At 51.4% G+C, this 24186-nt stretch overlaps 6 protein-coding genes across 6 annotated transcripts; 3 read left to right on the top strand and 3 right to left on the bottom strand.

Annotated features, from left to right (window-relative positions):
• Window positions 1-416: 416 nt before the first annotated feature.
• On the bottom strand, window positions 417-1749 carry PFICI_08408 (uncharacterized protein; the record flags this gene model as incomplete). Its single annotated transcript, XM_007836989.1, has 2 exons — window positions 417-968; window positions 1066-1749. 2 exons carry the CDS (start codon window positions 1747-1749, stop codon window positions 417-419), a joined length of 1236 nt encoding a protein of 411 aa, XP_007835180.1.
• A 3527-nt stretch (window positions 1750-5276) lies between these two features.
• PFICI_08407 (uncharacterized protein) lies at window positions 5277-7805 on the top strand (the record flags this gene model as incomplete). Its single annotated transcript, XM_007836988.1, has 3 exons — window positions 5277-5552; window positions 5616-7056; window positions 7117-7805. 3 exons carry the CDS (start codon window positions 5277-5279, stop codon window positions 7803-7805), a joined length of 2406 nt encoding a protein of 801 aa, XP_007835179.1.
• Window positions 7806-9510: 1705 nt separating this feature from the next.
• PFICI_08406 (metabolite transport protein GIT1) lies at window positions 9511-11334 on the top strand (the record flags this gene model as incomplete). The annotated part of the gene is made up of 5 exons (XM_007836987.1): window positions 9511-9722; window positions 9788-9805; window positions 9865-10507; window positions 10559-10585; window positions 10681-11334. 5 exons carry the CDS (start codon window positions 9511-9513, stop codon window positions 11332-11334), a joined length of 1554 nt encoding a protein of 517 aa, XP_007835178.1.
• Window positions 11335-11636: 302 nt separating this feature from the next.
• PFICI_08405 (uncharacterized protein) lies at window positions 11637-13484 on the bottom strand (the record flags this gene model as incomplete). Its single annotated transcript, XM_007836986.1, has 5 exons — window positions 11637-12135; window positions 12191-12799; window positions 12855-13015; window positions 13074-13190; window positions 13251-13484. 5 exons carry the CDS (start codon window positions 13482-13484, stop codon window positions 11637-11639), a joined length of 1620 nt encoding a protein of 539 aa, XP_007835177.1.
• A 5343-nt stretch (window positions 13485-18827) lies between these two features.
• Window positions 18828-22526, top strand: PFICI_08404 (uncharacterized protein; the record flags this gene model as incomplete). Its single annotated transcript, XM_007836985.1, has 2 exons — window positions 18828-21259; window positions 21320-22526. 2 exons carry the CDS (start codon window positions 18828-18830, stop codon window positions 22524-22526), a joined length of 3639 nt encoding a protein of 1212 aa, XP_007835176.1.
• Window positions 22527-23258: 732 nt separating this feature from the next.
• Window positions 23259-23783, bottom strand: PFICI_08403 (uncharacterized protein; the record flags this gene model as incomplete). Its single annotated transcript, XM_007836984.1, has 1 exon — window positions 23259-23783. The coding sequence occupies one exon, from the start codon at window positions 23781-23783 to the stop codon at window positions 23259-23261; it is 525 nt and encodes a 174-aa protein (XP_007835175.1).
• Window positions 23784-24186: the final 403 nt, after the last annotated feature.

The following is a 24186-nucleotide window of genomic DNA, read 5'->3' as shown; positions in this document are numbered from 1 at the left end:
TTTTTTTTTTTTTTTTGGAAAAAGAAAAAAGAAAAGAAAAAATGAAAGATAAGTAAAAGATATGAAAGAAATAAAAGAAATGAAAATAAATGTTTTTTATTTTTTTTTATTTGAGCATATAAGGCTAAAATCGGGGGTTTTCAACAGTTCGCCCTCTGGTGCTCCGTAGACAGGTAGTGGGCATCACTAATATCGAGAGAGAAAAGGCAATTGGTGCTTATATGAATTTGGCGACATATTCATGATGAAGCTGTTCCATTACTTTCATGCGGTCAAACGTACACATTTAGACAACGATCCCCAATAGAAGAAATTGGACGTGGCCAGCATGAGAAGTAGGAATAGTATTGATGAAAATTCCCTAAATGCGCATACAATTCCCTGGCGTCTGGCATTGATCGCCGCCATCGTGATACTCACTGGTTTCCCTTCAATTGCTGTGGCCAGTTTGCAGGACATGTGCCAGTGCAGGGGATACCCGAAGATGACTGTGCCTCAATATTCGAGCACAGCCATTTGGCTGACCCTCCAGCGGCCGGCGTGATGTTGACATTTTCCATACTAAAGCCCTTGCAAGGAGTCGCAGCACTACAATGAATTCCCGCAGCGACATTATAACGGCTCGTTCCAGTAATGTTGACCCAGCGTACGTCACTGATGCCCAAGCGGCTGCTATCACAACCAGAAGCGCTATAAATACACGGGGTCACATAGATGGGCTGGTCCACCTGGCTGATGTGGAAGTTGGCAAAGGTGATATTGCGGACTCGGCCCGTACCGGAATACGTCTTGATCCATGCCGCATTCGAGGAGTGTATACATGTGACATTGTCGAAGTAAACGTTTTCTACATAGTCTGGCTGGGATGCTTGGGACCCTATAGATCCAATACACGCACATCCAGACTCGTAGCACGTCACGTTGGACACGGATATATTTGTACTGTTGCCCTTCATGGAAATACAATCCTGAATGCATGCCGAATCAGTATTCCTCAACCTCAAGAATCATGCTTTGTTCGGACCATTGCTGGTCCGGTTATGACACCGTTGGGGTTTGACCTACATCGCCACATGTGACTGTCCAGTTTGCGATAACGACGTCCTTGGAGTTCCACGTATCGACACCGTCCGTGTTGACCGTAGACCACTGGCTGCTACTAGTAGCGTTCATATCGAGGTTTGTCATCGTGACATTTTGACTGTGTGCAACAAAGGTGTGCCAGAACTGCGACTGACGCCAAGAGATGCCATCGACGAGCACGTTGCGCGCGTTCCACAGCGTCAGCGAGATGGGCCGGCCGTTTTGGTTGCCCTGGTTCCGGTTCTGATCATACCAGAGTTGTCCGTTGCCATCAAAGAGCGCCCGGCCAAAGCCCAACATGGTGATGTCGTTTCCGCCCACCATCCACGCCGTGCTGCGGCCGGCGTAGGTCACCGAGATGCTGTTGCGCAGCCAGTACTGTATGTCCGAGGACCACTTGAGCGTGCCGTGAATCTCGATGGTGACATTGGAGAAGTCGGTTGTCTTCATGACCTGTCCAATGTGGAACAGTCCCTCGGCCAGCACGACACGGCCATTTTTACCACATTTCTTGAAAGCGTCCAAGATTTGTGGTGTATCATCGGGATCCTTGCCGTTGGACCCTGAACCTAGAGGTGTAACCGTGCAAGTTGTGCCATTAACGACCGAGGCCGACAAGGCCTTACTGGCCAAGCAAAGGAAAGACAGCAGCTTTGGAATCCTCATATTAGACAGGTTGCGGACAATCGTGAGACTGGGAAAAGCCATTCAGTAGCATATCAGATCGCCAGAGTTCTTTGACACGGTGCTGCCTCTGTCTAGCTGGATGCTAGGTTGTCATTATGAGATGATACCGTTCTACTCCCAGGGTGATGGGCAATATTGCGGACAGGAACTGGATCTGATTGTCTTGATTGACGCAATATAGGCCAGAACTATTAGCCGCCGAGACTATTCGGCTAATGACAGGAAGAGTACGAATCGAAGTTGCCTGTCGTAATGCACTGTAACCACGTAGGCATATGTGAATAGCCGGCAAGTTATGAAAGCACATGGTAGATGTCAATCGTACCAATGATCAAGCTGCCCACAAAAGGTCAAGGAGATGAAGGATACGGCAGCGACATGGGATATGTTTTTTTGTCCAAAGTTGTATGGCGCAAAAAGCCAGCAAGCACGAAGAGCAGGAAGAGGCACTTTGTACGCGCTGTACACCACGAGCTACCAGCCTACCTACCGACCTATAAACAGCCGACAGCGACGTTGGTGATGATCGCCGTTGGTCTCTGATCCTGTGAGATCAGCAGCCATAGGGCTGATAGCGGCGGGCCAGTGGGTGTAGGCAGCCTGGCAGCAGCATTCAAAGACACGAGATGACTGTCGATCATCTGATATGGCAAGGGTGGGCGCAGTAGAAATTTCTATTCAGCAACAGTTTCGAATTCGAAATAACGGCGAGGTGATTGCTCGGACCGGATCGACAAAACAGTGGCCGCGAGCCATCTTTCCAGAGGCAAGCGCCGGAAGTCCGAGCTCTGGCCCCTCTACAGATGGTCCGCTTCTGACTCGATTCCAAGCTTGGCGATGGTAGTCGCGATTACATGAAAGTGGCCCGAGTGAGAGGGAAATAAGGAAACATCTGGGTTGGTCGGGTGAATCATCAAGTGGTTTGCACTAGAATGTTTTTTTCTTTTTCTTTTTTTCATCCTACGGCTTCCTCAAGATGAGTCTCGCGTGAGTGAGATGATTTCTCATCTTCCTCTAGTCCGTACACGAAAAGATGAGAAAAGAGAAAATTATGCCATGCCGCTACGTTGTAAGATTGCACTCTCGGCTGCGTGACTCCTTTGCGGAAAATAGCCTGCGATATTTCCCAACTGAATCTCCGCTTCATTCCCACCCAAGCTAGGCGCTAGACCCCGCCAAAATCCGAGAAACTGGGAACGCTGTCACACCTAAATCCCTGAGCGCTCAGGGGTTCCGAGCTTGGCGAACAGTGGACTATCCTAGATTAGTGAGTTTGCTCCCCCAAGAGCAAGAAGAAAATGTTCCAAAAACAGAGTTGTGTATTTCCTATTTTTCAGCACTTGCCCGGACTATCTCAGATTGTACCTGCATTAAGTCGAGCTGCTCTGTCAGGGTCAGGAAACAGTTCGAAGGTTAAAGGCAATGACTTCATTATCTAAATGAGGTAGAGACGTCCGTATATTGATATTACTCCTCGGTCATCGTTTGGTTTGCCTTTGGCTGTGTATCACATAGCTCGAAATCCGTATTCAAGCGACAGACCCCGGAACCTCCATTCCTCGCCTGCTATCGCCAGAGCAGCTTGGCGTTCTGGTCCAATACACGCGCACGACGGCAAGGCTCGACAACGTGCAGGTGAGCATGTTTTGCATTACCGCTTCTGGGGTCGCTAACCATCAAGCGTATACCTACATGTACCTGACAAGTCTGCCTATGCCTTCAGGTCTTGAGACACTACAGAATGTAGTCTACCGGAATCCTCGAGCTCATTTTGTGATCAAGCCACATCCACAGGTGGGTGTTCCATAAGGAAGTTTGGCTTATTCCGAATCACATCCTTGGCCTGAACCCGCGCCGCTTCTTGACTTGGTGGATGACCTCTAATCACTGATATGTCAATGAGAAGCAATTGTTTCTCAGTGACCATCTTACCTGGCAGCTTGGGTACATACGCTACCAACCAAAAGTAGATCTTGATGGAATTGATCGGGTCCCAGTTTTCCTTCACCTCGACACGCAAGCGATATATGTAGCGGGACTCGCGGGACCCTCACAAGCTCTGGCCGCGTCGTCTTCGTTGCTGACGACGAGTCGGGGCTTACTGCGCTGCCAACTTCATTCATCAGCGACAGCCCATCTGCCGGGTCGCTCATACCCATGACATGTCGGTGATGAGAGACGGGGGATGTTGATTTCCTTATTAAACCACCTACAACACCACTGCTACGCTTAGCTGAACCCTCGGCGTCTGCGACAGAGATGGAAATCACTTCACCTGTCAGTGGAGATACACCAAGGAAAATGCCAAAATGCCACTCAGCACTTCCACCTTTTCTGAAATCGTGTCCCCACCTGTGACCTCGGCACCAAGGGAATCCTGGAAAGTCAACTGGGAACTGGCTCAGCCCACAGCCCGTTGGAACTGCGGATTCGTTTTCACGCCTGGACCAATTCAAATTCTACGGGGACCAGCAAGCACCAGCGTCTCATGATGCTGGGCGTAGGCGGCGCGATGGCCGTGGCGGCGCTGGTGGTGGGTCCCGACTGCGCTAGAGAAGAAAGAAAAGCAACGATTCAAATTCTCTAACCTGACCAACCTTGGCACGTTGCGCAAATTGTTTGTTCCTTTCTCTCAACAGTGTCTGCCTGCATACCTGTGCATCGTGTCGATCTTGGTAGCGGCCAAACTCATCGAAGCATATCATACATTCGGCACCAGCGAGCAAATACCATCTGTCTCTGCCCTTTCTCGTCAGCTTTTGTTCTGTGATCGGCAAAGGGCCGTTGGAGGGTCGATACTGAACTGTCATGGGCCGGCCAATCTAGACGTCACGAACTTTAGCCCGTCTCCATATCCTGTTCGCTGCGCCGAGAAACCAACCCTAGTCCGGAGAGGCAGCAAGCCGGACTCTCATCGCGTTGATGTCCTAGAACCAAAAAGCCTGGCAGCTCTACTACTACTACTGGAAATATACGTCGTTCTCCGCAAAGCCGCCCCTATTCTCGACAACCTGTTTAGAGTTCATACCAAGAGCCAAGTCCTTGGGCCCGTCCGGTGAGTCGGGGACTCGGGTCGAAGCGGATTGGACGCCCATTTTCTTGTCTTTAGAACCTTCCCTCCGCCAAGTCGCATAGTCGGGACTCAAACACATTCTTCACTTCACTCTCTCCCTCCCCAGCTTTCTTTTCAGGGAAAGGTCTTGAACCACCTCGGCTGGTGTCCGAGAAGATATTTGGGACGCGCATTTCCACAAAATTTGCATCAGGCACGGTCGCTTTTATTTTGGCTTTTTACACTCCTTTACCAAGCCGTCGACGTTCCTTTCTTATTGCGGGAGTCTTGCTGCACGCTCTTTTGAACTCTCCCACTCATTCGCTCACTCACTCGCCCACTTGATTCATTTGATCCCAGTGTTGGGCCTCCCAACAACTTGGTCTTTCAGTCCTTCCATCATATTCGCAAACGATTTTCCTCGAACGATTGCAAAACTATAGGTGACGTAATCATGGGGTTCGCGTTTCGTGGCAAGGGCAGCGCCGCTCTGGCCGATGAGTCTGCCTCAACCGCTACCGGTATTGCTATTGAGATCGGCGGAGAAGAGGTCCACCCGGCAGCCGGGCTGCGGAAGTTCAAGCGCATTCACAAATGGGATCCTTTCCTCGACATTCAGAAGCTCGACGATGTTGATCATGCCCTGGCGACTGGAGATATTGAGAAAGAAGCTGCCATCGAGGGCGCTCTCCTGGTCGAGGACTCACCGTACCCCGAAGTGCGTGCTGCTGTAAGTACCTAATCACCAACCATGAATAGTGGTCGCTGTGCCGGAGCCTGACATGTATATCAGGTTCATCCCACCGATGATAGCGACCTTCCAGTCAACACAATTCGCGCTTGGACGATAGGGTTTTTTCTCTGCACCATCGTGGCCGCTTGCAACATCTTGCTCGGACTGCGCCGTTCTCCAACTACCATTTCGTCTACCGTGGTTCAGCTCATCGCCTATCCGATTGGGCGAGGATGGCACGCAGTTGTTCCATGCAAGACCATCAGGCTCTTTGGTCATGATCTCGAACTCAACCCTGGGCCCTTTAATGTAAAGGAACACACGATTATCACGATGATGACGGCTGCCGGCGCCACAGTCAGCTACGCTATTGATATTCTCCTGGCTCAGGAAATTTTCTACAATCAATACTTTGGATGGGGATTTCAGATCTTGTTGATCATCTCGACCCAGGCCATGGGTCTCGGACTGGCTGGTGCTCTGCGCCGCTACTTGGTTCAGCCGGCCGCAATGGTCTGGCCTGCCAACCTCATCTTCACTACCGTCATGAACTCGCTGCACGACCATTCGCCTTCCGATCCGTCGACGACCAATGGCTGGCGCATAGGCCGCTTCAAATTCTTCCTCATTGTTGCGCTTTGCACATTCTGCTACGAGTGGATACCCCAGGTCATGGCAACTTTCCTCCAAATGTTTACCTTTATCTGCTGGATCGCCCCCGAGAGCGTCGTCATCAATCAGGTGTTTGGTGGCCAGACCGGTTTGGGTCTTGTCCCCATCTCGTTCGACTGGAGCGTCATCACTGGGTTCTTGCTCAGTCCCCTCCAGACGCCTGCTTTTGCCATCTTGAACGTAGGCGCCGGCATTTTGTTCATGATGGTAGGCTGCATTGGCCTTGCATACGCCGGACCCGAGTTCATGAAATACCTACCGATTAGTGCCAATTCCAACTTTGATCACTTTGGCCAGTCATACAACACCAGCCGCATTCTGACGGACGAGTATACTTTTAACCAGGAAGCCTATGAGGAGTACTCGCCCCTGATGCTCGGGCCCGCCTTTTCGTTGAGTTATGGCATGTCATTCGCCACGCTCGCCTCGACCGTTGTTCATGTTGCCCTTTTCTATGGGCGCGACATTGTTGCCCGTGCTCGTAATGCCCGGTTTGAGGAGGGTGATGTGCATTTGAAGTTGATGCGCAGGTACAAGGAAGCGCCCGGATGGTGGTTCTTCATCGTCTTCATCATCAGCTTTGCTTTCGGTATGATCGCCTCGCAAGCCTGGCAGACACACTTGACCTGGTGGGCATATATCCTCTGCGTCATCATCGGCGTCGTCTTCATTCTGCCCGTGGGTGTCATCCAAGCCGTCACCAACCAGCAGGCCGGGTTGAATGTTATTACTGAAATGGTCGTGGGCTACATGACGCCTGGTCGCCCAGTTGCCATGATGCTTTTCAAGAGTTGGGGATACATGCTTGCTTGCAATGGTCTCGTTTACGGTACGTGTTTTTGAAATGGATAATAGATGATGAGCGAGCGCTTGCTGACTTGCAGTCTAGTATCTGACATGAAAATCGGCCACTACATGAAGATTCCACCCCGAAGCATGTTTGCTGCACAGCTCTTTGCCGTGATCTGGCTATCCATCGTTCAGGTCGCTGTGTACAACTTTCTGCTGGGTAATATCGAGGGCATCTGCACCTCGTCACAGCCCAACGGGCTGACGTGCCCCCACGCAAAGACGTTCTACAACGCCTCGGTCATCTGGGGTCTGTTGGGGCCGGCCAAGATGTTTGGCATTGGTCAGCTGTACTCGTGGGTCAACTGGTTCTGGCTCATTGGTGCCGGTCTACCCGTGATCCAGTATTTCCTGGCTATGCGCTATCCCAGGAGCTTTTTGCGTTATGTCTTCTTTCCTGCCATTTTTGGTGCGGCCGGTATGATCCCGCCCGCGACGACGTGGTACCTCGGCCAGTGGGTGATTGTCGGTCTGGTCTTCAATTATGTGATCAAGAGAAGGTTCTTTGGCTGGTGGACTCGCTACAACTACGTGCTGTCGGGCGCGCTCGATATCGGAACGGCCTTGTGCATCGTGGTTTCGGCCCTCGCCCTCGGCCTGAGCGGCGCCACCTTTCCCGACTGGTGGGGGAACCTTGTTTGGCAGCAGAACCTCGACAGCGAGGGTACAGCTGTGTCAAAAGTGCTGCCCGACGATGGCTCATTCTTTGGGCCAAGCCAATGGAGCTAGACGAGACGGGAGACTGACGACACGACGCGACATGTTGAAACGAGATTACGGACTTCGCTCTAGCCATTGATTCTCAAACGGCCCGATCACCTCTACACCCACCAAAGGAGCCTGGCAAGTCGTGTTTTATTAGTAGTTGATATATACCCCATTTCTTTTTTCGAAATATTGCCAAAGGGGTGGGATAGTGGATCGATGGGTTATCTAGTTAGCTGAATTGATGACTGTTTGAAAATACAAATGGAGCATCAAGACCAAGAAATGGTTGTGTGAAAATCACTACGTAGTGCAGAATGTCGAACTGCAGGAGTTGATGAAGAGGCTCTGCCAAAGGAGCCACGTGCAAAGCGCATGCCGAAACCCGATCGGCATGAGATTCCGGTGGAGTGAGCGACCCGAAGAATTGGATCATTTGCAATGGTTGTAGAGTCATTTTTACTACTAGTCACAAACGGCCATGGAGTCTCTGTGTACTAGGCTCGAACGACAACGACAACAAAAGGCTTGAATTGCGCACGTGGGCAAAGTGGCGAGAATTATTGGAGTTTTAGGAGATGGAATAGAATCCTGGGGAACGGGGCCAAGTCGGGATCCCATCCGACGCACCATGTGGGGGGGCCCAAGCCGGGAGGCGCCTTTGGCGGCTGCTCATCTTTGCTTGTCTGTCTCCTTGGCAGGGCAGAGCAGGTCAGGACGAGATGCAAGGGCGAGCAACACTAATACAACTAGGTTAGATGGTTTACATCTTGTCTGAGACTGACAAGTCAAGATATAGACAGTGTGAGATTGGCATTCGAAGCATTACGATTTGTGCGAGTCCTGCCGAACCATTATGCTGCCATACCTGTTCCCAATGGCTTGGTTCACTGCTGCGTGCGAAAAGAAAACTGGAGACACTGCGCCATCAAGGATCAACACGTGCTGCCTTCAGTGGGCACAGTGAGTCTTTGGATATACACAGACGTCTACATGGTTTCAGGCATTGTTATCTACCAGAGAGAGAGACCGCAGACAAGAGATGAAGACAGAGAGAAAAGATGGGCCCGGTCCGATCTTTGAAAACGCTTTCAAGAAACGAAACCAGGATGCCGATGCCGCCGCATGTACTCTGTAAGTGACTTGAAACTTTGATGTATACCTACCTACATACTTACCTAGGTACATATGTATGTATGTGCATGACATGGGACTAGGGATTTGCTCCAAATTATGATTTCCCTTGCGCAGTCCTTGCCCGGTTGAGAACAATACTAGTTCTAGGCGCCATGATGATGAACAAAGACAATCAATTGCCCAGCCATCCTCGGTCGACTTGCCGTAGTCGGCAATGCAGCTCCTCCTGCACCAGGCAAAGGGGAACATGGGTTTGCTGCATGCTTAGACCTGGATATACCTGTCCACGTGCTCGTGTAACTCAAGCCCGTGGGAGCATTGAGGACTAGTACTTAACTTTGCTCGTCTGCACATTTTCCTTCGTCCTCCATCGTGGAATCAAGCTGGACTATCTCCATCTCGTGGGGTGCTTCCTCTGTTGATCCCGAATCGCACTGTCCGCTTTTGAGGGTAACTACGAGCTGCCAACTAAACAACAGAAACCTCGATCCCCAGAAAATTGTATCGAGTTCAGTTGCCCTCCCAGAGTGGCGAACCTGGGCCTGGCTAGGATTTGGGCATATTTCAGTCATACCCATAATAATCAAGGGCAATGGCAGACCAAGGACCCATTGTCGACATTGAACAGGCTTCCGCCTCTGCCCAAGCCGCTGAAAAGCATGGAGATGTTGTGTCGCCAAATGCTGTCACAGCAGTCGACTCCAAGGACCCCGCAGCACCGTCGGCACAGGTATCCGGGAAGCGACAGAAATTGTCCGATCTCTTCACCATTATTGCTGCCGGTGCCGGATTGGCTTCGGATGGGTGAGTCGCCTGGTTGAGAACAAGTGGTTTCCCTAATTTCAAAATGGAGCTAATGATGCCTCAAGATATCAGAACAACTTGATGTGAGTAGGCCATCCACCTGTCGACACGTGTGGTCGCTTTACTGACTTATACCTTTCAGGACCATGCTCAACGTGCTCTTCACACAGAAATATCCCGACGTCTACACTTCGGCAGTCAAGACGCAGGTCTCAAATGCTCTTCTCGTTGGCGAGGTCCTCGGCCAAGTCGTGATTGGCTTCACTTGCGACTACCTGGGACGCAAGTTCGCCATTGTTCTCACTACTCTGATGGTCATCCTCGGCGGTATTCTTGCAACTGCTGCTCATGGCACGACCACGCTCGGCATGTTCTGGATGCTGACAGTGGCCCGCGGCATTGTGGGCTTTGGCGCTGGCGGCGAATACCCTGCTGCCTCGACGAGCGCCAGCGAGTCCGCCAACGAGCATACCTTGAGGAATCGCGGACCCATCTTTGTCTTGGTCACCAACCTGCCCTTGTCGTTTGGCGGCCCGCTCGCCGTCATCATCTTCCTCATTGTCATCTCGGCTGCCGGAGTCACGCATCTCTCGACCGTCTGGCGGGTTTGCTTTGGAATTGGCTGCATCATTCCGCTCGTCATCTTCTACTTTCGAATCAAGATGCTCAACTCGAAACTTTATCGTCGAGGTGCCATCAAGAAGAAGGTGCCGTATCTTTTAGTTTTCAGGTACTATTGGAAGGACTTGATTGGTACCGCAGGAGCGTGGTTTCTGTATGATTTTGTGAGTCGACGAGCGTATTATTGGTTGGATTTTGATATTGATTCCGCATAGATTACCTTTCCCAACGGCGTCTTCTCTGTAAGTGTTGCAAATTTCTCGATCGCTCGTTGATATGTCCAATAGATGAAGCCAATTTTCAGTGAGCTTTTCTTTGCTAATCCGGATCATTAAAGGGGACAATCATTTCCAGCGTCGTCAAGGGCTCTAATATTGTCAAAACTGCAGAGTATCAGCTTCTACTGGGCGCCATCTCTCTTCCGGGCGTCTTCATCGGCGCATTCCTGTGTAACAAGATTGGCCGTCGCAACACCATGATGGTCGGGTTCAGTGGCTACCTCGTCTTTGGGCTCATCATCGGCTGCGCCTATGACCAAATTACCAAGATCATCCCGCTGTTTGTTGTCTTTTATGGCCTCATGCAGTCATCGGGCAACCTAGGACCTGGTGACATGCTCGGTCTCATCAGCAGCGAGTCTTATGCCACCGCCGTCCGCGGCACGTGCTACGGCCTCTCGGCCGCCATTGGCAAAGTCGGTGCTGCTGTTGGCACCGAGGCCTTTACGCCGATTCAGACCAACCTAGGCAAGCGATGGACGTTCATCATCGCGGCCATCTGCGGCATTACGGGTGTCATAGTGACGCGCATCTTTGTGCGCGATCTTAGGGGCGAGGATTTGAGAGAGGAGGATGAGAGGTTCAGGGCCTATCTCATCGCAAATGGCTGGGACGGGGAGATGGGAGAGGAAGATCTGAAGGGGCTTGCGCAGGAGGGAGTTGAGCCGGCGCTTGTAGCCGAGGTCGAGCACGAGAAGGGCATGAAGCACTAATGTGGCGGTTGCCTCTCTATATTCAGTTGGCACGAACAAGCTGGTGAGGTCCCGACTCATTGGATAATCTCATCTGGTTGTCTACAATTAACAGGAAATCACACAAACTCCTGCATATGCTCCATCACGGATTAAGTTCCTTGTCCTAAACGCACTAGATCATATGGTCAAGATTACAAGTAAGAATGCCCCTGTCTACATGAATCAGACCATATCTTGTTGGTGTGTGCATTTTTTGAGGTGATATCTTCAACAGTTTGGCTTAGCAGGTTCACCTGTGGAAATCGCTAGCAGACTGTTGATTATACTTGCGAGTTGTCCTCGCTGACCGGATCCTTGGTTCTGCGAATTCCTTCAAAGAAACGCCTTTCTTCAAATATGCGAATGTCATCTTCATAATTCGTCCTACCATCCCGGCGCGCTTGGTTCATAATGCGGCGAACCCGGAGCACATCGTACTCAGTGTTCCGAGTGAGCCACCAAGTCCAGAGATTGCTCACAAAGCCGGCAATGATGGTTGAACCAGCGATGGCGAAACTGTTCTTGTAACCATTATAGGCCCATCGGGACTGGAACAGCTGTGGGCCAATTACACCGCCGAGCTGTGCAATTCCGCTCTGCAGCCCTAGGGTGAAGGCAGTCCCTGTCGAACCAGACATGGTAGCCGATCGCCAAGCCCAGAAGGGGATGAAGTAGGTCTGATAGAACAGAGACCCAAGTATGCAGCTAATGTAGATACCGACGTGGTTGCTGATGGTGAAGAAGAGGACGAAACATGTGACCATGCCAGCCATTATAATCCTAGCATGGGCATCAGCGGTTATTTCATTCTTGATGGCAAAGACTATTCACTCACATGATAAGTGCTGGTCGTACAATGATTGCCTGATTCATAAGCCATGCCGAGAACAATATTCCACAGATTGCTGCCACAGCCGGTGGAATGTTTAGCAATTGGTTCCTTGGCAGTTCGGCGAAACCCAGATTCGTGATGATGGTCGGTAGAAACCAGGTGAGTGCGTAACCACCGATGTTTACCAAGGTCTGTGATAACATGAAAGACCAAATAAGGACTCTTTTCAGGACTGCCAAAATTTCCTTCTTGGAAAAGGCGGGATCGTTGGTGAGCGGTGCATTCTCTGGCAGTCTCGCCTCGATGAACTCTTGCTCTCGGGCCGACAACCAGCGATTGCTGCGAGGCGACTTGGGGTAGTCGGGTAGAAGCCAGAAAACGAAGCCGGAGAAGACAATCGTGGCAAGACCCTCAATGAGAAATACCCATCTCCACGCACTGATCCCAGCGACTCCATTCATGTAGCTCAGACCATAACATAGCAGAGAGCCGACGATGGGTGCAAGGGAATTGAAGACAAAAAAGATGGCGACTGGTGTGCCCATTTCGTCGGTCCGATACCAACTGGATAACTGAGCCAGAACTCCGGGAAACATGCCAGCTTCGAACATGCTATAGGCTGATGAGGGTTTGCAAACGACCGGGTATATCGATGGGCTATGCTTACCCGAGCAAGAACCGGACAGCGTACAGCTGATCCCTTGTCTGTACCGCAGCATGGCACGCAGTTATGACTCCCCACGTTAGAAAGATGCGAGATTGCCACAAATGTGGACTCATGCGCTTCAAAAGCAGATTACTCGGCGCTTCAAAGATGATGTATGCGATCTTGACGAATATAAGTGACTTTTCCCAATAGAACACAGGGGCATTTCTCGTGACTTACACCATAAATGGACCCAACCCAGTTGTACTCGTCTGAAGTCATTCCCAACTCGGCCATGATGTTCCTCGGCTGCCCGACTTGGAGTACCCTGATATTGGCAGCATTATTCGTGTCCAGCTGTATAATGTCTGAGTCTCTTTAATGTAACTATACCCGGGTCACCTGGATCCTACTTACCGATTTGATCATATACATGATACCAATTAATAAGAAAAAGTGGCGGCTCACTTTTCTCATGATTCGCGTCTCTTCATCCGCGTCAAATGTTGCTAGAAACTGAGCCTTGGCCTCTGGGTCATCCCGCAAATTCCCAACCTCGCCCCTCGACACAGTTGCGTCGACTTGTTTCCCGCTGGAGACTGCCGCATCATGGCTGATTTCAACCAGACCGGAATGATTAGCTTGGTTCATATCGGGCAGCTTCAGAGACCAGTTGATGAGCAAGGAAGACTGTTGTCCTTTGGGCCATTGTGAGGTGCAGCTTTGCGAAATAGCTTTATGTTCAACTTTATACCTGCCGAGTCTCAATATGATGGATACATGTCGGCCGAGTTGTTCCGTTATAGTGGGACTTTGCATAGGTAATATAGTTCTGGGTTGATGTCGTGCTCATCAGTCTTTGTTACTAGTCAGGTATATGAGCATCCAAAACCGTTATCTCGCAGAGTGGACGACATGTCATCTGTCGAGAAAGTGTGGGCGCCCTGTATCGCTATTGCTTGGACAGCATACTCATCTGCCAGGACGATGCACTGATTGGTTCCCAGAAGGGGCCAGGTCGGGATGATGAAATACAACCTAGCTCTTTCACCATTACTTATACTGTGTATATTGGTGCTCAAGCATAGTGTGTATCTTGCTAACAATGACACAATCGCCGCTCGATATTTCGTGAGTATATCTCTCTGTCATTATATAAGAAGACTCACTTCCGACTCGTAGATGCTTGTCGAAAGCAAGATTCGGCCGACCCGAAACATGAGGGAAATGATGGGGTGCGGGAGCATGAACTGTGACTCAATAATCATCGAATGAATTCAAAGCCGAGATATCAATGCTGGTAGTGATGTGTGCCATCGACTTCTCCTAGAACAGTCGACAGGAGTTACGTTGCGGGCCTTGGTATTCCGTGAGCGCCAAACGCTTTTCTATACAAACACCACAAGCCTTGGATTAGTAGTGGGCACGAGCCCATGCGCGATGGACATTGGGAAATGTGGTGCATAATACTATATTCCATGGCACTAGTGTTGAGTTTTGGGGGATCGTATCTCTTATCTGAGTAATGAGATGACGATCTCTTTGGAGTTGACGCCAGGAATGGTTTATGGTACTAGACTACACCACAGTACTTGATGGTATAGTATAAATGGATAACAACTTGCCTATTGTCGCCACTTGGTGTAGCATGCCTTTGGAAAGTCCTGCAAACGCTTTGTATAATTTCTCGGAAACATCTCGGCCGAGCCGGAGACGTGATCAAATTACAGATCTACCTGGAGCCCTGGACTGGGGACGAGCAGATTGTCGAAAAGCGGTCAGACACAAAACGCAGTGTACCATGTATACGGGCGGAATGCAGCGTTCGTGCAGCCAAGGGCATGGTTCAGCAATAAATGGTACACTAAATATTATCATCATGCAAGAACAGGCAGCGTAGAGCATGGTTGGGGTTAGGTTCTTTGGTCGAGGAGCGTAGAATGGACAGGGACCGACTACTGTGTACAGATTACTTCACATCTAAATGAATGCCCGTTTAATGGGATACTTGACTACTGCAAGACATGGCAAGGCGTAGGCAGAGCACAGCAAGTCACCCGTGCACATTGACGTTGCATGGGCGCTTTTGTTGGTCACCAACAAGGAACGGTGCATCGTGAATTGCGACAAGTTGCCTTCAAACCAAGGTGGATTATGGGAGGTCACGAATGGGCAATTTTTTGTGAGCTGTCGTTCCGGGGGTGCGCACGGTAGCCAGGGTTAACCATGTCGGGCCCTTGACAGGCTGGGAAAAGATGGGAACCTGTATCGATTCTCGCTGGCTGGCGTCAGTGGGTTCCCATCGTGCGGAGACGATTGTTTTTTTTCTTCTTCTCCCATGGTTTGTTGGATTTCTTCTGTACATTCGTTACAGAGTACACAGCCAGTTCAAGGTGCACTCAGTAGGGCGTTCCATGGTTCAAATGGTGTCACTGTGAAATGTACTAGTATTGTGTATGTCTTTGTCTATTTATACCTGTCAGACAGGATGGAGGCGTAACGAGTACAAAATAGGCCGAGTATAAAAGTGTAATGGCTAGAGTTGCTACTAGCCAACTTGACCCGATGAACTATGCATCAGCAGCAGGAGAGAGGACGAGAGGTGTTTTTCTTTCTTTCTTTTTCTTAAAGATGCCCTGGAAGAGATGTCACGAATAGATGGGACAATGCTGACTTTTTGTCTGGATTCACCAATGCCAAAAGTCATGCTCATGTTGTCTTGGGTCGGCTGGCGACGGCGTATCCATACATAGATGAGCAACCATGAAGTGCTCTCCAATTTGCGCGCGAGATGGGATTGGTCGGCTCGGGAGGTCGTGTGCCTGGCATTCGAGACTTGCAGACGGGACTTGGCTCAACCGCGCGGACGGAAATTTCTGCCATGGCATGGAAAACAGCATGGGATGGAAAATATATGTGTCGATTATTGATGTACGCACTACCTGCCGAATGCCGCAATTCTGCACATGTGTCCAACAGATACACTGCATGTAGTGCCGCGAGAGAGGGGTTCAGCAAACGTCTTTATCTTTTCTCACATAACTAAAACATGAGTGTGTGGCAGTAAACGTATAAAAGTTATGTACCTAGATATTGAACTCTTTTCTATTATAGTTTCTTCACGGTGGCTGCCAACATGATGGTTGTCTTCTTTTTGTTGTTGTTTGTCCACGATGTCAATCTTGTATGACGGCATGAATGGAACTCACGATGCTCAATACAAACACTGAAATTTCTGAGGGTGTACGCGCGCTGTGACAGGTCTTCATTGTTTGTGATGCTATGCTGTACGTAATATGAGATGCCGAGATGATGACTGCAGTTAGTCCCGGTAATATATGTACGTAGGTACTTTGTACGAAGAGTACGAAGCTGAGTACTTTGTATAATACCCAGGTTGGCAAAATGCCGATGAAATCTGTCCTAAATTTTCCGGTCGTGTGACAAGTTGCTGCTTGATTGCCTAGGTGCCATGCTAGACAGTGTATTATCAATGTTATATATATGCATCAACACGTCCAAATTATGTACCCAGCATAACGGATCACACATATTTTGCCTTGTAGAGTATTTTCTGGCGATGAGAAATGCAGTTTGGAAGTGACAATAATTTGGACCAGGGGGCCAAGTCAGGTGCGCGCGCGGACTGGATCTTGCCTGGCGATGATGGAGGGGTCCCTGACCATGGGGTGCCTCTTAAACAGGGGAGCTCCTGGGGCCAAAACAAGGATGGTGCGAATCGAAAAAGGATAGAAATTCGTTTTGAACGAATCGCGGCGCCAGCAATGACAGACAGCTGCAACTCGCGCGAGTCGAGTCGGGTCGAGTCAATTTAGAGGCCGGAGCTCTTGCCCCCCGACCAGCCCAATGTTGATCTCAAGGAAGGGTTTTGTCAGTGGCCAGTCCTCCTCATTCCCGTCTCTGGTTACGAGGAGGCAAATTGACAGTCCAACGGTCTCACAGATCTGATGCTGAACCACCATGTATATAAGTTGGTCATGAAGGTCAAACGGTGGCTGTTGCATTATTGTCACGCATAGAGAAGACAGACACACGATCAACCGCCGTCGACTTTTACTCCATCCCCCATATTAATGATCTGGGATGGGAGACAAGGAGGTGACATTGTATTCATTGTGAATTTATGATATCTATTCGTATATCGATCGATGCTTGAATTCGATACAGATACAGTACCTTGCCCTGTCAGACTGACAAATTTGACCTGTAATCATGGGAGAGTTGAAAGTCATGATAGATAGGTACCTAACCTAGCTACCTGTACGGTAGATACACAACTCTACGGAGTGTTAGCTGCTCGAATCCACGATACTATGTGCACTCTACCTAAACTCGTTCACGAATGGTACTGGCTCGTTACCGTCTCCCTTTCTTACACACGCTCAACACAATGGAACCGAAAGATATACTCGCCCAACAGCCTTGCAAGATTCACAGTCTTTTTCAGTCCTCTAGAATCTACGATGACGATGGTAGTCTTTGCTCATTGAGCCGGTGCCAGAGGCTAACAACTTCCCGCGAGAAGCTCCACTGGATTTTACTGCATATCGCCAACAGGGATCAGCGGCAGGGAGAGCAGGGTGGAGAAAGAACTGCAGGGGGGATGGACGGTAAGGAAGGGGGGGCTTGAGGGGGGGTTAACAGACTCTAGCGCCCGTCGAGAACAGAGCTTGTCAAGCTGTACCTGTCGGTCAGTTTCAAGCCTTTCCCCTCTCCCCCAACACATGCACCTTGCAAAGTATTGATGTGTAAGGATGTAGGTACCTGTAGTAGGTACTTACCATAGGTTGGGGTAGGTAAGGGCTACATCTTATGTACTACAGCTCTGATGACCACTTTAGCTACCCGAGTACGTACATTACCTATTGTACATAGCTGGTAGAATGCATGTCAACCCTGGAAAGATGATGCCCGCTTTAGTCGCTACCTTTAAACACCTCTCTCAGATTGATATAGATGAGGAGGAGTAAAAAGAAGACGAAAGCATTCGATTTAGGGTACGTCCATGGTTGTCGAACAAAGTTTCCTGTGCGTCACGACTGTTAATAGCGCAGTCAGCAGCGCTGCAGTGAACAAAGTGTGCGTGTCTTAATCGGGTCGCCCCATGAATCTTGAGCAGCAAGTACGATGTAGAAGACCAGAAAGAAAAAAAGATTTCTCTCATCATCCCTGTCGACTGATGTGTTGGTAGATGCATTGACAGGCCTCACCCCTGTACTACGGGTACACCTACTACCAAGCTCTGTTTGCACCTTTCTGGGAGTTCTGCTGGGGGCCGGCCTGGGCTTTTTTTTTTTTTTTTTTTTTTGGTCCTCCCTCTTCCCTCGAGCCGTCTCAAACCTTTGCTACTGTTAGATTCCCACAGGAACCAAACGCCAGCCCAACCTTCCGCAACCTTCTCCCCCGGATTTCCCTGTGCTTGTGCTTGTGCGCGCACCCCCCAGTCAAGCTCTGTACAGCACGTACAGTAGTAGCAAAGCCAATCCTGCACCGGCGACCAGACCGACGCATCAACTATTCTTTTTTTTTTTCCTCTTCCCACTTCCTGCCCTTCCTTGCTCATGCTTTAACCTCGAATCCCACGCTGTGGACTACTGCATGCTATTCTCGACGTGTTTGTCTTATTTGCATCTCACTGTTAGCCTCCTTTTACCTGTGAGACACATGGACGACTCCGTCGCGAATATCATCACGTCGACGACCCTTCCACCACCCAGCCGCTCCTCCTTTGGCCCTGCGCGCCGACACGACCCCGACGCTGACGACGTTGACCCTGCATCGCTGTTTTAGCGCGCCTCCGCCTACACAGCACACCGCACTTGGAGCAGAGCGAATAATAGTAATAATAATAGTCTGGCTGGTCTGGTTGGGTCGTGGACGCAACTGCAGCAAAAAAAAAACCACACACAGCAGTTTAATTTGAAGCTAAAAATCGTACCGGAGCTTTTTGTTTCTGCTTCTCACTTATCCACCATGGATCCGAGACAGCAACAGCATCAGCACCACCACCAACATCCACATCAACAACCACCTCCTCCACCACAACCCCAAGGCGCCAACCCTTTCGCGAGAACCATCGCCTCTCCTCCGGCACAATATCGCCGCTCGCCTTTCCCGCCCGCTCAGAACTCCGCCAACTCAGCGCATTTTCCACCTCCTGCTTCACATTCGCAATCTCATCCGCCTTCTGCCAGTCCAGCGCCGGGTGCTTATGGAGGTCCCGGACCCGATCACCAGCGACGACTCTCGACCGATTCGCATCCCTACTTCTCGCATCAACAGTCTCGCACCCCCTTTGAGAGGCCCGACCCGACGTCGCATCCAGGAGCCCCGACACACTCGCGCCATCAGAGCGCTTCGTCAATAGGCGGTCCGCCGAGTCGCAACATGGGGCCTCCCTCGGACCCTCCTCAGCAACAGCCAATGGGTCCATATAGTATGCAACAAACAGGGCCTGGCCCTGCGCCGGCCTCGGGGCTTAGGATACCACCACCGACGACAAATTCTACCACCATGTTCTCCTCGGGCCGGGAGCTGCCTTCGCTGAGTAGCCTCGCCAGAACGGCCGGAATGCCGCTTTCGAATATGCTCGGTGGACATGCCGTGCAGAGGGAACCGACTCCTGGGAGTCACCCTCCCGGGCATGCTCCCTTCCCACCTCCGAGCACCACCCCGGGTCCGAGTGGTCCTGGCCCAGCATATGCGGCCACCGTCCATGCTTCGCCCAGAATGCAAAGCGCGGCAGCCGCAGACTACCCTCCTTTCTCCCGACGGCCCGAGACGCCAACAAACCATGCAAGGCCTTACGAGCCAAGAGATCAACGAGGCAGTGTTGCTGGCTCCCCTCCACAGGGCTTCCATGGAACACCAGAAATGTCGACGCGGTATGGAACCCCCGGGGCGCATTCTGTGCGCGGGCCGCCAATGCCCCCATTTGAGGATAGAAGGGATCAGTCGGGAAGGTTGTCGGCAGGGAGCTTGCCACCCCGGCCAAGCAGCCAACCCCGAGCATTTGGTAACGGTCCCGGTAGGCCGATGGAAATGGGCCGTGGTCCGCCCCCAGGTGAGCCCTATTTTGGTCCTCGCAGGGAAGAATTGAGACCAGGGCAGGAATACAATCCCGAAGGACCACCTCGAAGCATCTATGAGCAGGAGCAGCGTCGTGTCATGGAGCAAGATCGGGAATATCGTGATCGGATGGAGAGGGATGCCCACTTTCGTGAACGGGAGCACATGGAGCGGGAGAGGATGGAGAGGGCACGGTTCGAAGAACACCAACGACTGCAGCAGCATCAGCAGCAGCAACCGCCACCGCCGCAACACCAGCACCAGCCGCCATTCATGACAGAGCGTGAGCACATGGATCGTGTAGAACGAGAACGGATTGAAAGAGAACGCCAGTTCGACATGCGGGACAGGGAGCGTCGGGAGAGAACTTCCTCTGACCCCAATCGGCATGGCCGCCCGGTAGATTTCGGGCCCCAAGGGCCTCCGGGCTCCCAAGGTCCACCGCCTTACGGCAGAGAAATTCGAGATCACAGAGATGCTGCAGGCTGGCAGCTACGGCCGGGATACGATCAAACGCCGGCGAGAGGCTCGTACGAGCCTGCATACGCACCGCGACACGGACCTCCAGAGCATCCAGTGACATCGGGTCCACCTTTTGGTTCATTCCCTGCCCATGCAACTCAGCATGGTGAACGATACCCGCATGCTGGAGCTGCCAGCCACCCCCCTTCGCATGCTATTCCTGTAACCCAGTCTGAAAGGGGGCCGCAGCCCTTTGGGTCGCCAGACAGGCATAGATTTGTTCCCATGCCTGCCCACCACCAATCACAACAACCGCCGCACCGAGTGAGGCATGACGAAGAAGGGCCCCCACCCCCTTCAGTGGCTTACAACGGCGGACCTGGGCCGGCCGTGTCCGAGCTTCCGAGACAGCCCCGATCACTGGACGATGGCCATCCAGCTCCGACGCTGGCTCGTCAGCAAAGCAGCAGTGGCTTTCTGGCGATTGGTGAGATTAACCGCAAGGGCCGGGTTTCCCCCTTACCACAGGCTGTGCAAGGAGCACAGCCGCAGTCAATGACGCCGTCTGGTGAACCAGGAATCAAGAGTGAATTCGGTCGCATGTTTTCTGGCATAGGAGCTGGTGCCGGTGCATACGGAATGCCAAGTCCCGGTCCATCTCACCTCCCATTTACCAACTCTGGGCTGGCGAGACGCGACGATGCGGATCCGTTGCCTGCTGAGGTAAACGCTGAACAGCCTGCCAAACAACCTCGGAAGCGACAAAGGAAGGTCAAGGATGATGATCAAAAAGGTGATGACGATAGCACTGGCCGCCTGACTCCGGTTGGGCGAACCAAGCGAGCTAGAACGAACCATGCTCATCACCACCATCAGTATGTTTACACTTGTAATTCACGGCTGCAGATTCAAGATACTGACCATGCTTTATCCAGTCATCATCATCACCATCATCACGGGATCCCCGAGAGAACAGCTTCTCCCCTACATGCAGGCAGCACACCTTTGAAAAATGTCAAGACAGGCACTCCTGTTCTCTCGCCAACAGGCCTTCCAATGACACATAGCCACCAAATCCCAAGGTCTTCTGCCAATGCCATCAACAGCAACAATGGTGTCGCACCAGCCAAGCAAACTCCTCAAGCGCCAGTTGTTTTTATAAAACCCAAAAAGACTGTTGACTCACAAATGGTTCTCGACAGCGTAGCCCACAAACCCCGCAAGCACCTAGGTGATATACTCTATGAACCAGAAATTAAAGCGGACCATTTCAGGACTCACTCAAAGGGCGGCTTTAGGACAAAGCCAAAACCTCTTCCGAGAGACCTAATTCAAGACAATGAGAACTCTACTCTCACGGTCAAGATCCACCGCCGACATCTAGAGCCTCACTGTCGCGAGGAACTCACAAGAAATCGGGCTGTTTGGGGAACTGACATATACACCGACGACAGCGATGTTGTGGCTGCTTGTATCCACGGAGGCTGGTTCCGTGGAGAATGGGCGGAGGAAGTAGACATCAGCCTTCTCGGCCTGGAACGCCCCCTGCCCAAGGCCAAGGGCCGGGGCGGCAACGCGGGTGGTGAGAAGGGCTCTCAGGACACCTTGACCTCCCCTCCTGCGACGGGACCGATGCACGTACCTCTTGACCGTGACCTGCATGTCACGATCCTAATTCTGCCCAACCTGATCAAGTATGCTGGCACCACAAGATTCGGAATAATGAGCCGTGACTTTGGCGGATCCTACAAGGGCCGCAGAAGTATTCACGACGGGCTCAGTTTCAAGATTGAGCAGGTGCGCTGGGTAGATGGAGCTGCTCCCCAGAGTAGACTTCGGGGCAAAGCTCGCCGTGAGCGTATTCGCAAGGCAATGAGTGAGGTGGATAGATCACAGGTCATTGATATTGGAGGTCTCAAGAAGATGGACAAACCAGCAGAAGCCCCCAGCACCACAAACGGCGATGTTGACAAGGAGAACCGTCCTATGCAAGTTGAGATACCGAGTCCTGCTCAAGAAACAAGGGAGGCGGCGCCAGAAAAGCCGGCTGGAGCCCAAGAGGCCAACATGGACAGCGATATGCCGACCTTGGAGAGCGAAAAGACGGCGACTGTCGAAGTTGAAGCAACCGAAGCCGCCTAAGTACAGACGTTAAAATATTATGCCCCTGGGGTTGAGCCAACCTGGCCCTAATAGCGACGAGGAAATGGCGATGAAATGATGTCAACAGCGCAAACCACAACTAGTTGAGATGGACTCAGTTTTTGTATATCACAACAAATCAGGGGACTATGAGGGCGCGTATTGCTTAGTCCTCTTCTGCTCACCGACTTACTGTAAGCTTAATTGGGGACTGGTTCGATTGACCTGGGGAGCATAGCATGGCGTTTTGCGCATTTCTGTTTGCAAACTATATATCCCACACGCACACGAGTATAATATGAACACCGGGGTTTCTCCCCACTCCTATGAAGAGACGAACTTGAGCTTTCACATTTCGGCTTCTATTGATACATGTTAAAATTACACTTGGTCTACATTCGGGTTTGGGTTGGCCATGATTGCAGTAATGTGGCGGCATGATGGTACAGTTTGCCATCACAGTTGAAGGTCCCGCAAAAATTAGCAAACCAGTTCTGGGTGGGCATGGCCGCAGTTCCAAGAGAAGGTTCACAAACACTCTGACTATCGTACGAGGTATCCGTCTGATAAGGAGAGACGTCTGCTGGCGTGCAATCTGTGTGTGCTCGTTCCAATCCCAATGTACAGGCCCAGAGTTTTGTGATTGTAGCTTGGTGTTCTATGTTGCTGTGAACCCAACGACATTGAATATTGAGTTCTTGAGACAGAGATGGAAAGTTGTTTTTCCAAGTCTTAGAAGTCAGTCACCCTGCCATTGTAGCTCCAGTCGCCTGCGCTGCCCCATCTGAGTGGCTCGTTCTTGGGCCCTCCGACCTCACCCGTCTTGGGGTTGACCTCGCCTTCGAATTCCGGCGGGGCGCCCTTGCGCAGCGGTAGATTCGAAACCTCGCCCAGCGTTGCCTGATTCGAGAGGGCTTCGCGTGCCACTGGAGATTGAACGTCTGGAGAGGGTGATGGATTGATCTGCTGCTGAGCAGCGGCTTCTTCTTGGTCCGTTAACGATGACGACAAGGGTCGGTCTGCTGGGTCTAGCGATTCCTGCGTGTTGGCGGTGCGCTGCAGGCGCTCGAACTCGGCTTGCTCCTCGGCCGGAAGGCGCGGCGGCGACGGGTAGTGGCCAAAGGGGCCTGTAGCATATGAAGCGCGGTAGGCAGAGGACAGTGGTGCAGAGGATAGTGGTGCAGAGGGGAGAGTGCGTTGGTGCACGACGGAAGACGGTCTGGCCAGGCGCCGGGCGAGGGATGGGAGGCGCGACATTTTGTGCTCGATCGACGATGATTATTGAGCGAGCAGAGGCCTGGAAGTAGCTGGTTGTTGAGTGCCTCAAACTTGGTATCAGTACCGTTCCTAGATTTTGTACAGTGGGATGAGCGAAATGTCGGTTTGCGAGACCAATGAGAAAAAAATACCGAGAGTCTCTCTCAAAGTGGCGTTCCGAGGTTCGCAGTACGTAGTAGTATGTAGTAGTCTAAAATACAGCTCTGGGTCTTGACGTCTTACCGTGGCCGGCACTGGTGTGGACGCCCGACGGGTCCCGCCCGTCCCCATACATAGTACATACTATAGTTGGTACGTGCAGACCTGTCCCGTGTAAGAAACCGCCATTGTCGAGTACTTCGGCCACATGGTTGAGCCAGCTTTGCGATCTGGTCTTCCGAAA

This window comes from Pestalotiopsis fici (assembly GCF_000516985.1).
Source record: "Pestalotiopsis fici W106-1 unplaced genomic scaffold PFICI_Scf_5, whole genome shotgun sequence".
NCBI classification, from domain to species: Eukaryota; Fungi; Ascomycota; class Sordariomycetes; order Amphisphaeriales; family Sporocadaceae; genus Pestalotiopsis; species Pestalotiopsis fici.
Note: the sequence above shows the minus strand (reverse complement) of the source record. Positions and strands in the feature narration are given on the sequence as shown.